At 45.7% G+C, this 17,348-nt stretch overlaps 1 protein-coding gene across 2 annotated transcripts in view; it reads left to right on the forward strand.

The window, feature by feature from the left end:
- Nucleotides 1-17,348, forward strand: part of WDFY4 (WDFY family member 4) — a 202,852-nt gene that overhangs the window by 14,929 nt on the left and 170,575 nt on the right. The window contains exons 5-11 of one of the 2 annotated variants that reach the window (XM_082222996.1): nucleotides 1,838-1,990; nucleotides 2,697-2,886; nucleotides 4,910-5,099; nucleotides 6,488-6,648; nucleotides 8,108-8,560; nucleotides 11,056-11,160; nucleotides 12,498-12,688. In XM_082222996.1, the coding sequence (XP_082079122.1) occupies nucleotides 1,838-1,990; nucleotides 2,697-2,886; nucleotides 4,910-5,099; nucleotides 6,488-6,648; nucleotides 8,108-8,560; nucleotides 11,056-11,160; nucleotides 12,498-12,688 (1,443 nt within the window). Of the gene's footprint in view, nucleotides 1-1,837; nucleotides 1,991-2,696; nucleotides 2,887-4,909; nucleotides 5,100-6,487; nucleotides 6,649-8,107; nucleotides 8,561-11,055; nucleotides 11,161-12,497; nucleotides 12,689-14,525; nucleotides 14,564-17,348 lie in introns of those variants that run through there. The other variant, XM_082222997.1, reaches the window with a different exon arrangement.

The raw sequence follows: 17,348 nt of genomic DNA on the forward strand, positions 1-17,348 counted from the left end.
GTTACAGGTGATGAGCGCTATTGGCTTAGGCATTGGTCCTAACAGACTATCCGGCTTCAGCCTGTCTGCTTGAAGACCGGGAAGGGTTAACCACCAGTAGGGGGAGTCCTGCTGATGCACATCAACTAGGAACTCCCCCGGGGTCACCGCTCAGGGGCGTGCCTTAGGCCCTCACCTCAATAGGCTTCGGACGGGGCCACGCCCCCTGGAATCCTTTATCGGACTACCCTTCACTATGTGGGGCAGGTGATGGCACTTCCTCCCCTCTTCCATCTACAAAACAATACCAATGCCTAACCGCCATTACCAAGAAAGTTGTGACGATTTGCTACGAGGTAGGTGAAAACCAAATGGCTGGTGCCAATTTGCCAAGTGGAAAAATTCCAACCAGGCCCCTCAATGGCGACTAACCAAGGTCCATAGCAAGGTCAAGGAACGAAAAGCTTAAAGGGTGGGAGGGTGGGAAACAGGAACAGCTGGTATGTGGGGAAAGAGGGAGATCCCCGGCCACGCCTGCGTTTAGATCTGGCGGGCCACACCTCCAAAGCCAGCCGATTGGCTGGCCAGGGGGTGACACGGCTGGGGATTCCCCCAATCGCGCGGGGGCTGGGACGCCCGCAATCCCACCTCCTCTTCAGGTTGGAAGTGGCTTTAGTTTAAGAAAGTTCGGTTTCTTAAGGTCCTATTGTTACGAAGTTTGAAAACTTCTAGCTGAAGAAGGTAGGTCTCTGTATACCTAATCGATTGCTGCTTATTTAGGGCAGTGGTGAGGCTGAGGGCTCGTCCACCCAGCTGCTTGCCCCATGGCTTGAAAGTATAGGTCCAAGTGGTTTTCTTCATGACCTGCACTTTCTAGGCATGGGTGCAAGTGGTTTTCCCCTTGCCTTGCTCCTTACTCAGGGAAAACCCGCTCTTTCATGCTAAATTGCAGCAATATGGGGAAACCCAAATTGCTGTTTGCTCCAGTTTCCCCCAGGACAAAACAGCAGGACGAGTGTGGATGAGTCCTGAGGCTGTGTGGGCACACCAGCAGAGCTTATCTAGTCTGCCCTATACTGCCACGACCCTGCTGCTGCCCTGTCCCGTGCCAGCCCCATTCATGTAAACTGCATCACCACGGCCAGGAAGGTGGCTCCATGGCTGCTCCCCACCCCACAGGCCAGTGCTGTCCATACCAGAACACTTTTACAGAGTGGGCAGCAGCCATGGAGAGAGTGCAGGATGGTAAGAAGAGTGAGAGGGTGATCTCCAATGTTTATTTAGGCCAGTACCTCCAATATGAAGATAGCTGTGCCCCCCATACTCCACTAGGGTCACTGCTAGCTCCTTGAGCTGTGGGTGTCTGCAATCCTAGGCTCTGACAATCCCTGTTTGTGGTTCAAATTAAGACCTCTGCCTCACAACATCCTCTAATCAGTTACACCTGTGGCAGTGTATGCGTTTGCCAGGGCTGGCTCATACATGGGGCAAGGTGAGGCGACCGAACTCGGGCAGCAGGGGCAGCAGATCCTGATGTAGATTTTTATTCCCCCGTTGTTCCTGACGTTGATTCCTCGCCCCTTCTTTTCTGGTGGGGAGGGGCACTGTTTTTGGGGGTCTCCTCAGATGCCAAAACATCTTGGGCCGCCCCTGGCACTTGTCATATTCTAGTTTAAGTACCAACTGATCTGTTGCCTCAGCCTAACAACTCTTCGCCTTCAGCCTTCTCTTCTCCAGGCGAACATAATTCTCTTTCCAGCTTTTCTCACAGGACTGTTTTCTACACCTGAAAGAGGCTGGGAGGATAGAAGCCCTTAAATGAGGGTTAATGCAATCAGCTTTGCTTTCCCATATCCAGGAACGAGGAACCCGGTGGAATATAATCAAATCTGGGCTCCCGGTCGCCCTGTTCCAGTGTCTATATTTCTTCTTTTCCTTTCCCCTGGAGGAAGCTGGTGGAAACACTGGGATGAGTCAATCCGAACATCAGGCACAGGAAATGTTTGTGCAGGTAGGGCTTGTTGTTGTTGTTTAGTCATGTCCGACTCTTCGTGATCCCATGGACCAGAGCGCGCCAGGCACTTCTGTCTTCCACTGCCTCCCGCAGTTTGGTCAAACTCATGCTGGTAGCTTTGAGAACACTATCCAACCATCTTGTCCTCTGTCATCCCCTTCTCCTTGTGCCCTCCATCTTTCCCAACATCAGGGTCTTTTCCAGGGAGTCTTCTCTTCTCATGAGGTGGCCAAAGTATTGGAGCCTCAGCTTCAGGATCTGTCCTTCCAGTGAGCACTCAGGGCTGATTTCCTTCAGAATGGATAGGTTTGATCTTCTTGCGGTCCATGGGACTCTCAAGAGTCTTCTCCAGCACCAGAATTCAAAAGCATCAATTCTTTGGCAATCAGCCTTCTTTATGGTCCAGCTCTCACTTCCATACATCACTACTGGGAAAACCACGGACCTTTGCCGGCAAGGAGATGTCTCTGCTTTTTAAGATGCTGTCTAGGTTTGTCATCACTTTTCTCCCAAGAAGCAGGTGACCTTTAATTTTGTGACTGCTGTCACCATCTGCAGTGCTACCTAATTCAAATGGAGCATCTGAGCATCTCAGGATGGGGAAAATATCTCAAAGCAGGAGGCGGTGTTATTGTGTTTAAGCCCAGGGAAGGGTCTGCTTGGCTAATAGCATCTGATTCTTCCAGTTGTTCTTTGCTTCCAGACAATGCTCAACATTTATGCAGAAGACCAAGGGGTGGAGGAGCTTCTCATGGCTACTGACCTTCAGTCTCTAATCATAGCAGCAGCCTCCTTTTGGGACCGAGGTAGCCCTTCCTGGAAAGGCCCCACAAGCCAAGTGCTCCGAACAATTTCAAAGGCCCAGTCCAGAAACACAATTTCATACTTGCAAGGTAAAAAGAACCATGTTCTTCTCTACTTATGAGATGGAGATGACCTATCATAGATATTGTGGATCGGTATTGGTGTTGTTTGGGTTCAAAGATTATTTCCCAGGGCTAAGAAGTAAATGATATCCCATAAGGCAGGCATAGGCAAACTCCGACCCTCCAGAAGTTTGGGACTACTATTCCCACCATCCCTGACCACTGGTCCTGTTAGCTAGGTATGATGGGAATTGTAGTCCTAAGTATCTGGAGGACCACAGTTTGCCTATGCCTGCCATAAGGTGCTTCCCACATAGACTTCATTGAAGAGTGCAGCAGCTGTGAAGAAAGCAGATTATATGTAGGGCTAGTTGATGTCTGGTTTTCAACTTTGCGATATATCAGCAGCTAAACATCACGATATACCGATATATCACAATGTCTGCAATAAGGATGGAGCTATGTAGAGACATTGGCTGGTTTCACTGTTTTCATCACATTGTGATGATTGCATAAGACACACATCTCATGATTCACAATATATTGTGATATCAAAAATTATGAAACCAATGATCATGGTATGGACTTGAAGCTGGTTTTGAACAATATATTGATATATTAGGGCTGGGCAATACATCAATATATATTTTTTTATGTATACATCAATAGGGACGCGGGTGGCGCTGTGGGTTAAACCATAGATCCTTGGACTTGCCGATCAGAAGGTCGGCGGTTTGAATCCCAGTGATGGGCTGAGCTTCCGTTGCTCGGTCCCTGCTCCTGCCAACCTAGCAGTTTGAAACCACTCTGGCGGGAAGGTAAACGCCGTTTCCATGCGCTGCTCTGGTTCGCCAGAAGTGGCTTAGTCATGCTGGCCGCATGACCCGGAAGCTGTCTGACAACTCCCTTGGCCAATAAAGTGAGATGAGCGCCACAACCCCAGAGTTGCCCGTGACTGGACCTAATGGTCAGGGGTCCCTTTATCTTTACCTTAATACATCAATATATCATCCAAAATCAGCCCTAACACACATCATGAATGGTGATACATTGCCAGGTCAAAAAGTATGAAACCAATATCACAATATGGACTTCAAACCAATTTTGGATGATCTCTTGATGTCTTGCCCAGCCCTAAGTATATGATAGGGATTATTAGCAAAAGGACTGAAAATTAAACTGCCATCATTGTAACATTATTACGTAAGTCTACGTTGCAGAAGCTTTAGGAAAAAGGCATATTGTTTTGGTTTCTGTATCTCAAAAAGGGTGTTGTACAGCTTGAAAAAGTGTAGGAAAAGGCAACCCTAATGATCAGGGGTCTGGAACAACTCCACTACAGTGGTGCCTAGCAAGACGAAAAGAATCCGTTCTGTGATTCTCTTCATCTAGCGGTTTTTTCGTCTTGCGAAGCAAGCCCATTGACGGATTAGCGGATTAGCGCTATTAGCGGCTTTTAGCGGCTTATCTGCTGATCGGATCAGCTGATAAGCAGCTTAGAAAAAAGGGGGGGGGGAAGGAAAAAAAACCAGCAGGAACTCGCAAGACATTGTCGTCTTGCAAAGCAAGCTCATAGGAAATTCGTTTTGTGAAGCACCTCCAAAACGGAAAACTCTTTCGTCTAGCGAGTTTTCCGTCTTGCGAGGCATTCGTCTTGTGGGGCACCACTGTATGCGGAAGGGATATATTTGGACATTGTTATGGGGGGGGAAAAGATGAGTAAGGGAAGGCGGACATGAAAGAGCTTTATAAAATGATGCATAGCATAAAGAAAGTGGAGAGAAAGAAGACTTTCTCCCTGTCGTCATATATGAGTCATCCAAAGAAAAAATGAAATCAATTGGCAGGCGATTCAGGACAGACAAAATAAGTGATGCGATAGCAGGGAATTAATTTATGGCATTCGATCCACAAGATGTATTGTAGCGCTGGCCAAGAAGTAGTGGTTTGATTTAACCAGTCTTGGACATACCCTTGGGTACTGAAAGTGGAAGTGTTGAACTTCCGTAGTTAATATTTACCCGTTTTGCTTTTTTATTATTATTTCTAGCTATGGATTGCATCAAAATTTCCATTCAGAATTTGTCCAAGCTTGCTGACTCCCTGTCTCCTCGTCATGTATGCGAAGCAATCAACATCATCCTGTGCTTTGTGAGGGATTCGTACCTGATCTCTCCCGCCTTGCTTTTGGAGTTTGAGAACAACGGGGGCTATCAGCTCCTGCTGAAAGTGTTTCTCAGGCAAGTCTGTTGATACAGCCTGTTGGTTGTCATAGAGTGATGACTGTGTGTTTTTTCATTGAGTAATTCTATTGTATTTTGTCGCGAGACTCTTGGTTTCATTAATGCGTGCTTCTTAGGACTCACGCTTTCTAGCCACAAGTCCATGCTTTCTTGGTCCGTGTCCAAACTCTGCTTTTATTTTTGCCCTGACTCTTTCGTTAGGAAGAGGAAAGCCACCTCTTTAACGCTGAGCAGAAACTAACGGCAATTTGGGTTTTCTGCAGAACTGGGTTTTGCTCCAATTCAGTGGTAAATAGCTGCCGTGGTTTTTTCAGGGAAAGGGCTGGGGCAAAAAACCCAAAGCGCCTGGACATGAAGCTCTAGAGTTCCTTTTGACAAAAAGCTCAGTAGAGCATGAGACTCTTAATCTCAAGGTTGTGGGTTGGGGCCCCACACTGGTTGAAAGAGTCCTGCATTTGCAGGAAGTTGGACTAGATGACTCTCATAAAAGGTAAAGAGACCCCTGACCATTAGGTCCAGTGGTGGCCGACTCTGGGGTTGTGGTGCTCATCTCGCTTTATTGGCCGAGGGAGCCGGCATACAGCTTCCGGGTCATGTGGCCAGCATGACTAAGCCGCTTCTGGCGAACCAGAGCAGTGCATGGAAACGCCGTTTACCTTCCCATTGGAGTGGTACCTATTTATCTACTTGCACTTTGACGTGCTTTCAAACTGCTAGGTTGGCAGGAGCAGGGACCGAGCAACGGGAGCTCACCCTATCGCTGGGATTCGAACCGCCGACCTACTGATTGGCAAGTCCTAGGCTCTGTGGTTTAACCCACAGTGCCACCCGTGTCCCAGATGACTCTCATAGCCCCCTCCAACTCTACATTTCTATGAAAGCACAGCCCTGTGCTGAGAAACATGGCACAAAGGGAAGTCTGGATGAGCCCTAACTTCACTTTATTTCCTACCATTTTTAAAAAATGACTTTTTCTTCCTCTTTTCAAAAAAAAAAAAAGTGCCCCCGGATTCTTTGAAAATAGTAATAATCTGGTAACCTTAGATTAAAGGCTCCCCTTGCCATACCTCCCCCAGTGAATTGTGTTCCAATCTGCACCTCTGTCCAAGGGTGGGGAGCAGTTAGGTCTACAGAGGAAATCAGACTCAACTGTTCCTCCCATCACTATCTGGACAACATGATGTCATAGCTAGTCTGATTACCGGTATCTCCTCCCTGGTCTTGAATTAGTCAGTCCTAATTTCAGCCTTGAGTATCTTTAGCTGTTCCTTCTCTCATATACGTCTTCTTGGGAATTCTGCACTGCAGCAGTGGCAGTGAGGTCCATGATGTGCCCAGTTGCTGTTTCCACATGTGATAACTAAGTTCTCCATCTGCGTTTCCAGATATGAAGGGCTGCTGAGCAGCAAAGAAGATACCAGTGTTAAAGAAATGCTGGATTTCCTGGCACAACTGACTGTTTGTGGGAAAACAGAACTGAAGGTTTCAGGCAATATTACACCTCCCCAGCTGCCGCAATTCAGTGCTAAACAGTCCCCTTCTCCAGGTATGTATCATGTGGCCAATGATGTGAGGGAATTTGGCTGCATGGCATGAAAATGTGAAAGGGGATGCGGGTGGCGCTGTAGGTTAAACCACAGAGCCTAGGACTTGCCAATCGGAAGGTCGGCCGTTCAAATCCCCGCGATGGGGTGAGCTCCTGTTGCTCGATCCCAGCTCCTGCCAACCTAGCAGTTTGAAAGCACATCAAAGTGCAAGTAGATAAATAGGTACCGCTCCGGCGGGAAGGTAAACGGCGTTTCCATGCACTGCTCTGGTTCTCCAGAAGTGGCTTGGTCATGCTGGCCACATGACCCCGAAGCTGTACGCCAGCTCCCTCGGCCAATAAAGCGAGATGAGTGCCGCAACCCCAGAGTCAGTCATGACTGGACCTAATGGTCAGGCGTCCCTTTACCTTTACCTTTATGATTTGTGGGGACATGCAACCAGGAATTTAAACACAGTCTGTGAAAAAGTGAGCAGAAATCAGGCATTCAACACTTCCATGGCTGCCAAGAGTAGTTGGTTCGCAACATAAAAAAAGAGATCAGAAGTGTGTTCCTTCATTATGGATCATTTCCATAATTAATTGGAAAAAAATGTTTTAAAGCACTCCCCCCTCCCAAAAAAACCCCCAGAGTCCTTTCTGTTGGGGATAATTCAGACTGAAATTCCCAGGTGTCAAAAAAGTTATTTAGGTTTGCTGCTACTGCGGCCTGTGTTTTGTTAGCCCCAAAATGGAAAACGAGCGAGGTCCCAGCCAAAGAAAAATGACAACTTAAGTTGACGGAATAGGCACAACTTGCAGACTTAACATATAGAAAAATAAAAGAACAAGAAGAACATACGCTTAAAGAAGATTGGAAAATGTTTATTGACTACGTGGGAAATAATAGTGTACAGCTGAAAACGTTAGCAGCATTAAGATAAATTCAACAGTGTAAATAAGTTTTGATGGATACAATAATGGAATACTGAACGGTATAGTTTTTGTAAAACGTGCAGGGATTTGTGATATGCAAAATGAACCATGGAAGGAGAAGAAGGGAAGTCGTTGATATTTTAATGATGTAAAAATGAGTGTTTTAAAGTGCAAAACAGAAAATTTAATCAAAATTATATACAAAAAAGAGAAGCGTGTGCCTTCAAACAGTAACAGTTTTAATTCTGAACATTTGGACCAGAAGTGGTCATGCTTTGAGAATCTCCATCTAATGCGGGCTTCCTCAATGGAAGCACCTCTTGTTTAAGTGCCCTGAAAAGGCTACATACCAAACATTGCAGCAGGACCATGGACATTAATTTCCATAGCATTTACATGACAGCAAAGCTTGCTAGATTTCCCCCAATAATGTCTTAGGAAGAGGGCTCTTAAGACTTTTTATTTAAAGAAAGGAGTGGTTGCAAATAATCACCCAGGGAGAATACCAGAGAAATTGCTGATGCTCTTGTTTTTCCCCCCACAGGAAATACGGTGAAAAACCTGAAAGCCTTCCAGGTGCTAGAATCCCTTTTTCGGAAATCGAGCAACGCAGAGCTCTGCCAGCACATCTTACTGGCCCTGAAAGATATCTGGACCTGGAACCCCATGAACTTTTTCCTCCTGGAGTGGTCTCTGCAGCCCATTTCCCAGTTTGTGGGCATCATCCCCCTCAAGCCCATGGTGGTCCAGAGACAGTTCTTCCAGTTGGTGGAGTCCTTGGTGCTGGATCTCTCGTACATCCCCCACGAGATCCTAAAGGATGTTCAGGGCTTGATCAAGGAGAGTCCTGATCCACTGTGCACTGCACTTGCTCTGCGCTGCCTCCACAGCATCACAAAGAGGGACCTGCTCTTCACAGATATCTTCAGAGACTCAGGGTTCTTGGGAATGCTACTCGCGCAACTACGCAAAGAGGCGAAGATATTGAGAAAGAAAGGTACCGTATTTTTCGCTCTATAAGATGCACCAGACCACAAGATGCACTTAGTTTTTGGAGGAAGAAAACAAGAAAAAAAAATATTCTGAATCTCAGAAGCCAGAACAGCAAGAGGGATCGCTGTGCAGTGAAAGCAGCAATCCCTCTTGCTGTTCTGGCTTCTGGGATAGCTGCGCAGCCTGCATTCGCTCCATAAGACGCACACACATTTCCCCTTACTTTTTAGGAGGGAAAAAGTGAGTCTTATAGAGCAAAAAATACGGTACAATGCATTAACCACACGTCTCTCTATGTCAGCGGTTCTCAACCTGTGGGTCCCCAGATGTTGTTGGACTACAACTCCCATCATCCCTGAGCTCTGGGCTTGCTAGCTAGGGGTGATGGGAGTTGTAGTTTAACAACATCTGGGGACCTACAGGTTGAGAAAGGCTGTTCTATGTAGTGCAGTTTCAGCCAGGCAGCATGGACGCTGGTGGCGCTGTGGTCTAAACCACTGGGTCTCTTGGGCTTGCTGATCAGAAGGTTGGTGGTTCGAATCCCCACTACGGAGGGGACCAGGAAGGGGTCCTGCCTATAACGGAGCAGGATTTAACACCCCCACCACTAGGGCTGAGCAAAGTCTGGTCTTCAATATCATGATATATCACCAACTTAACACTGTGATATACCTATATATCACGATGTCTGAAATAAGGATGTAACTATGTAGAGGTGAACGAGGTAATGTCCTGGTAACTGCTACTACAAAATGGTAGTTGGGATGTTGGTGGCTCTGTGCTCTAAACCACTGAGCCTCTTGGGCTTGCCGATCAGAAGGTTGGTGGTTCGAATCCCTGAGACGGGGTGAGCTCCCGTTGTTCGGTCCCAGATCCTGCCAACCTGGCAGTTCGAAAGCACACCAGTGCAAGTAGATAAATAGGTTGTGGCGGGAAGGTAAATGGCGTTTCTGTGTGCTCTGGTTTCCGTCACAGTGTTCTGTTGTGCCAGAAGCGGTTTAGTCCTGCTGGCCACATGACCCGGAAAGCTGTTTGGGGACAAACGCTGGCTCCCTCGGCCTGAAAGCGAGATGAGCACCACACCCTCATTGTCGCCTTTGACTGGACTTAACCGTCATGGAGTCCTTACCTTTACTTTTTTTAATGAATGTGTATATTAGTGAAAATAACAAACACTAGAGGATGTTGTCTTGTGGATATCTATATCTATATTAGGTGAAATTTGCATACAAATATGGGTTTGAGCCCCATGTTCGGCAAAAAGATTTCTGCATCGCAGGAGGTTGGAGAAGATGACCTCTGTGGTCCCTTCCAAATCTATGATTCTATGATTCTCTGTGTGCATTAGCAGAAATCTGTACCTGAATGCCGATAAATTTTCATTGGGACTTTAAAAAAAAATGCAAATGGATGTGGAAATGTGGATAGCTGGACTCAAGCCTGGAAAAATGAGAAAAACAGAAACCAAAATTGCCAGATTTGCCCACCATCCCTATCAACAGCTGAAGTTAGTGTTTGCCTGATGTAGCCACAGAGTGTTTCCTCCATTCATGGCTCTGCTACTTTCTTCTGAACCTGCCTTGTCATTGAACCTGCTCCCTTATCATTGTGTAGGGACGCGGGTGGTGCTGTGGGTTAAACCACAGAGCCTAGGGCTTGCCAATCAGAAGGTCAGCGGTTCGAATCCCCACGACGGGGTGAACTCCCGTTGCTCGGTCCCTGCTCCTGCCAACCTAGCAGTTCAAAAGCACGTCAGAGTGCAAGTAGATAAATAGGTACCGCTGTGGTGGGAAGGTAAACGGCGTTTCCGTGCGCTGCTCTGGTTCGCCAGAAGCGGCTTAGTCATGCTGGCCACATGACCCGGAAGCTGTATGCCGGCTCCCTCGGCCAATAAAGCGAGATGAGTGCCGCAATCCCAGATTCACGGCTGGACCTAATGGTCAGGGGTCCTTTTTATCATTGTGTGGTCTAAACCACTGAGCCTAGGACTTGCCAATCGGAAGGTCAGCGGTTCGAATCCCCACGACGGAGTGAGCTCCCGTTGCTTGGTCCCAGCTCCTGCCAACTTAGCAGTTCGAAAGCACGTCAAAGTGCAAGTAGATAAATAGGTACCGGTCTGGGGGGAAGGTAAATGGCATTTCCATGCGCTGCTCTGGTTTCGCCAGAAGCGGCTTAGTCATGCTGGCCACATGACCCGGAAAAACTGCGGACAAACGCCAGCTCCCTTGGCCAGTAAAGCGAGATGAGCGTTGCAACCCCAGAGTCGTTCGTGACTGGACTTAACTGTCAGGGCTCCTGTACCTTTACACCTCAGTCAGATAGTGGCATTCCTCTACTTGCTTGTTGCTCACCTGTTCAGCTTCAACAGCCCTTACCAGTTCCTCACGAGATGGCATTGTTTCCTTTCGGGAACTGGTTTTCCTGTTTGATTTTAGAAATGGCCCTCCTCCATAAGAAGCGTTGTTGCTGAGGCAATTGGTCTGGTTTCTTTCTATCCAGGTGGAAACCAAGCAGCCTATCAGGATCAGGCGAAGGAAAGAGAGCTCACCAATAGGACACTGAAGCTGGTGGCTGCTCTTACAGAAGGATCTGTTAGGAACACAGGTAAGAAGAGCCCATGAAGCGCTGTTGGTCCCTCTTTATGATTATGTGTCCCAGGGGCTGGAGAAGAGACCCCTTATTCAACTATGGAGAAGTGACCCAAACTGGTATTCTGGATTTCCTCTCCAGAAGGGTCATTCTGCTTTTTATTTAGTCTTGTTCGATTAAGGATAAATTTGTCTTTGCTGGATTAATTTCGGTTTCAGACATTTAATCAAAAACTGGCAATTTTCCTCCTGTTTCTTTTTTTTTTTTTTGGATAATAATTTTTATTAGTTTTCAATTACAATCTAATAATAGCCTCATTATAACAATACCAATCTATAATACAATTACTAATACCAATCATCCTTATACTGAATTATATAATTTAGGGGGTCCCCCAAGTGCTAGAATTGATTGATGATTTTCTTTATTTCTGCATTCCAAAATCTCAATAATTTCAATTACATTCCAGTCATAATAATAATCCCTTATATAATCCCTGCAATATTAACAACTTCTATGCGTGTTGACACATTAAGTGATTTATAGAACTACAAGTGAGACACTCAAACTATATCCTTGTTCCTCATGTGTGTGGCAATTATTCTGTCTGTGGTGTTTCTTCCTGTCTTTGTAAAATGTTATGTCTCTTCTTTTCCCAGTTGTGGCTGTTATCCATTATGCCTTGGGCGGAGCTGATATCCCATTGCTGTTCCAGAAATTTCTCCCTCACTCTGTCCCATGCTTCGTTGTTTTGCAACTTTAACAATAGCTGCAAAATTCAGTCTGTCTCAATAAATAACCTTTTTTCACCATTATCCCTCTCAGACTGGGAAAATAAGACAGCCGAATGAAGCCTTATCTCAAAGTTTCACTCCCGTTTCAGTTTTGGTTAGAATTGTCCTATATTGCTATGTGTGATACTGCAGAACGCTTACAAAAGTAAAGATGGGGGAAAAACTAATTTGCTATTTCCATGCTTTTTCCATGCATGAGTGAATTTCTAAGCCATTGTTTACCAAACTTGGGTCTCCAGCTGTTTTTGGACTACAACTCCTATCAGCTTTAGCTAGTGGCCAGGGATGATGAGAATTGTAGTCTGAAAGCAGCTGGAGAAACACTGTTCTAAGTGCTTTAACTCTTCTCTAGAGTTGGAACTGACATTATTCACTATAATCCTTATATTTGTTTTTGGTGATTCTCGGCTAGCTAGCTGGTCCTCTCGAAGACCCGGGATAATTTATGCAATAGGATAAGTACTAAAACTAACATATCTTCAAAATTATGTCGGTATGCAGCAATCCAAGATGTGGTGTGGTCATGGATCAGTTAACTATGTTTACTTACTGCTTTAGTGGTTCTCAGAGACTACGGGATGGTGCCATATATCAAGATTTTTATAGACGATGAATTGTACCGAAATGATACCCTGGCTATCTTGGAGCATCTGTCAGTTATCAACCCTGAGGAGTACATGAGTATCATTGTTGGGGCTTTGTGCTCTTCTACCCAAGGGGAACTAAACTTCAAGCTGGATCTACTTAAGGTGATAAATACGAAATGCTCATTGTTTATTTAGTTCCCCTCCCTCTTTATGTACAGTGGTGCCTCGCAAGACGAAAAGAATCCGTTCTGTGATTCTCTTTGTCTAGCGGTTTTTTCGTCTTGCGAAGCAAGCCCATTGACGGATTAGTGGATTAGCGCTATTAGCGGCTTTTAGCGGCTTTTAGCGGCTTATCTGCTGATCGGATCAGCTGATAAGCGGCTTAGCGGCTTAGAAAAAGGGGGGGAAGGGGAAAAACCCAGCAGGAACTCGCAAGACATTGTCATCTTGCGAAGCAAGCCCATAGGAAATTCATTTTGCGAAGCACCTCCAAAACGGAAAACTCTTTCGTCTAGCGAGTTTTCCGTCTTGCGAGGCATTTGTCTTGCGGGGCACCACTGTAGAAATACGTGATGGCTGGGCTTGATCCTTTCTACTTTTGTTTTCCCCTCCTGCACTGAATGCTAAGGAAATTCTATATTATTGATTGATTGATTGATTGATTGATTTTGTATACCGCCCTTCACTGGGGTGCCCCTGAGAGGCCTGTGCCCTGGCGCAACGAACCACTAAGCCCTATGGGAAAGACGGCTCTGTATAGAAGCACAACAGGCTGAATGGTAATGTTTGTAACAAATTTCTTTACTGGTTACTTCCTAACATGCGAATCATGTACACCATATACAATCCTTAAGGTATATAACCTATTTAATTAAATCCAACGCAGATACAGTGGTACCTCGGGTTACATAAGCTTCAGGTTACATATGCTTCAGGTTACAGACTCCGCTAACCTACGCTTCAGGTTACAGACTCCGCTAACCCAGAAATAGTGCTTCAGGTTAAGAACTTTGCCTCAGGATGAAAACAGAAATTGTGCTCCGGCGGCGCGGCGGCAGTGGGAGGCCTCATTAGCTAAAGTGGTGCTTCAGGTTAAGAACAGTTTCAGGTTAAGAACAGACCTCCGGAACGAATTAAGTACTTAACTCGAGGTACCACTGTATATTTCTTCCTTCATAATACATTATTATGTTACACGTTCACAACCTGCAGTGGTGTGTCTGTGCATGTGTGGGTGGCGATTCCGCGCTTCTGCGCATGTGCGACTGCCGAAACCCGGAAATAACCCGTTCCGGTACTTCCGGGTTTCGGTGGTCCACAACCTGAAAAAATGCTATCTGAAGCGTCTGTAACCCGGGGTATGACTATCTTCATTGGATTTAATTAAATAGGTTATATACCTTAAGGATTGTATATGGTGTACATCCTGGACTTGATTCACATGTTAGGAAGTAGCCAGTAAAGAAATTTGTTACAAACATTGCCATTCAGCCTGTTGTGCTCTATATATTGTAACTACCCCATCAAGAGGGGACGCGGGTGGCGCTGTGGTCTAAACCACAGAGCCCAGGGCTTGCCAATCAGAAGGTTGGCGGTTTGAATCCCCATGATGGGGTGAGCTCCCGTTGCTCAGTTCCTGCTCCTGCCAACCTAGCAGTTCGAAAGCACGTCAAAGTGCAAGTAGATAAATAGGTACTGCTCCGGCAGGAAGGTAAACAGCGTTTCTGTACGCTGCTCTGGTTTGCCAGAAGCAAGATCAGGCAACCTCCCGTCCATCTGGTCATGGGAGCCACCCACTAACAGTGCCTCCCATCTTATCTGTATTGAGCTTCAGTTCATTGGCTCTCATCCAGTCCATTACCGAGTCAAGACAATGATCCAGAACATCCGCTGCCACACCTGCAGATGTAAAGGAGAAACAGAGCTGTGTGTCATCAGCATATTGCTACTTCATAGCAGGCCCTATTCATCATTGCCAGCACATCTGTGAGAAGGATTTCAGGCCAGATGGGAACACTATATCAGCTATGTAGACAAGTCAGTTCTGACTCCATAGTTTTGCAGTTATTTCAAGTTTCTAGTTGTTCAGATTCTTTAAAACACGGCTTGTGTTCTAATTTTCTTCATCCCACCCCACAACTGGGGTGGTCTCTGTGGGAAGGTTCCTGGATGCAGGAGAGGATATATTGTCTGATTATATCCTTATCCAACTTGTGTTAACAAGTTCTCCAATTTCAGCAGAGTAATACATTCCCCTTTATTTTAAGTTTGCAGCGGCTGCATTTGCTCAGGCTCGCTAAAGCCTCTATAATAATTATTCTGGTAATTTCCCCTTATTCCCTCATAAAATAGAAGAGACGACACAGTCTTTTACAAAAGTATAAAAAGAGTTTACTCACATTCTGTTCACAATCAAATTCCAGAAGGTAGACTTAGGCTTAACGAAGCAATAGACATTTCGAATCTATCTTATAAGAAGACAATCCCTTTGTCCTCTCTTGGCTGGAAGCCAAGAGTGCATCTTTCACTCAGTAGATGTTGCTTCTTCGATGCATGTGGTGAAAGAGAGAAGGAAGAGAAGGAAGATGGCTGCCCTGCCCTGCGCTTTTATCATTACCTGCACAGGTGAGGCCAGACCCACCTCTAGTCACATGTAGAGGAAGCCTGTACCAGCCCAGAGGGAAACAGGATGTTTACCTGCTGGCTGGACAAACATCCCTCCCTATGTGTAAACATGTACACTCTAGGAATGTTGTACTTGACTGCTTTTGTGTTTCACATCCCACAGTCTCCTGCCCCCCAGAAAGGTTTAGACAAACATTTCTTACTATAACCCTACCTTCTAGAATGAAAGAGTACTGCAACCCACTCAAAGATGCCTTCCATCCACTGAAGAGAATAAACTTACCACAGTTGATCCAACAATCTTTTTAAGACTGAGTTTGTTGCATTACCTGATCCAGTGAGAAGCAACGCAGCGTTGGTGCCTAATTCTGACAAATTATAACTGTGTTAATACATAATGTAAGAAAATGAATTTGTTATATACAGCCCTTGGGACAGTGATTACATTATGCACAAATTCAGATTGATTTGCTAATATATATTTAGCTGTTAAACCCCAAGCTCAAATGTGATTAGCTCTACAGTATTCCAGAGTGGCATGAGGTAGGCAATTATGAGGAATAACGAATAATGCAATGTGAAAATAAATTCTGTTAGCTGTAAATGAGTTAGAGGGTTCCACTGCAGGCAAACCTTTTATAGATTCAAGCCAGAAGGACAGACAATTAAACTATAACAGAGTTAGAGCGAGAAGAAATGGAGTTACTCCTGACCTTTCTAGATATGTGTCAGAGCTATCCTGATACTTTGAAGTCCAACTGATTAGATTTATGCTCTGTTCAGGAGCCTAGTATGATACATTAGCATGCAAAACTGAATGACAGTAATAAAGTCCTCCTCCTGTGTTTCTGGCAAGCCCCCTTCTCACCCATTTGATGGGTTAAGAGGAAGAGAGAAAGAGAATTTGTATGTTGTGATGGGAATGTTGGTCTGTGAGCACTTAGAAAAGGATGCTCTGAATAATAGGTACCAACTCTATGGGGCTGAGGACAGCACCCCCCAAAAAAGGATGTGGGGATGGTCTCCAGGCCTCCCCACAGCAGACATGGACCCCACCAGGCTTCCCTGGGCCTTGCGGCCTGCTCCCAAGGTGTGGGACATCACACGTGTGTGTCACACATGTGACGTCATGCGCACACAACGAGCTCCCCACAACGTTGCGCGGAACTGGCTGCCTCTGCTGTCATTACTAAGACCCAGCATGGGTTTCTCAAAAACAAGTCATGCCAGGCAAATCTCATTTCTTTTTCTCGATAGAGATAAAGCTTTGTTACAAGCGCCTTATTCTGGACAGTTCGAGTTTCTAAGCCCTACCTCTGAAATATCTGTTGCCTCAACCAGAGACATGATGGGCCAGGTATTTCTTTTGTGCAGGTTGACATCGTAAAGCCCTTGTCACAAAGGTTTACTTCTTACAGAGCTGGCAAACCTCTGTCTGGGATATGCCAGTTCAGATTGTAGGGTGGGAGTCCAACACACAGAAACACGCCTTCCACAGAGCAAATTCCACAAAGCCAAGGCTAAAACCGCTCTCTGTGGCATTCTATCTTGCTATGTGTTGAGGTTTGTTGCAGATCCTCCAAGTGTCCCTATTTTCAGTCATCATCATTTATTTGTATGCCGCCTTTCCATAGTTGAAACCATGCTCAAGGAGACTTACAGCATGACAAGATTTACATAATTACAAACATAACAGAAGACATAAACAATAAATAAAATGCATAAAAAGCACACAACCTAATGGAAACAACTTTCACATAAATCAAAAGATCTAAAACTAAAGATACAACAATAATATCGATAATGGCAACAGCTCTCTCAACCCCCTGTAAATACCGGTAATACTCCAGCTCAACAATCTGTTCAGCGGTCTCTGTTTTCGTAGCTGGAGTCAGTCAGCACTCCACTCTCCCAGGCCAGATGGGAAAGGACCAGTAAGGCAGGGTGCAGGTCTTCCAGGGCTCACAGCCAAGATGGTCTCATTTAAAAAAACAGAGATAAAAATTAAAAACAATTTAAAAGAGGAGCCCTCGGTGCTAAACAGCCGCCGCAGTCCTTGTGAAGCCTGTCAAGCCCCACCCCAGGCCAGGTGGAAGAAGGCAAGGGCTCCAGGGGCAGTCCTGGATTTACTGAAGCCCTCCCGGTTTCTGATTTGATCCCGGAATTTCCTGCTTTTCCTTAGAATGTCCCTATTTTC

The sequence above is a fragment of the Podarcis vaucheri genome (genome assembly GCF_965113315.1).
Source record: "Podarcis vaucheri genome assembly, chromosome: 5".
In the NCBI taxonomy this organism is placed as follows: Eukaryota; Metazoa; Chordata; class Lepidosauria; order Squamata; family Lacertidae; genus Podarcis; species Podarcis vaucheri.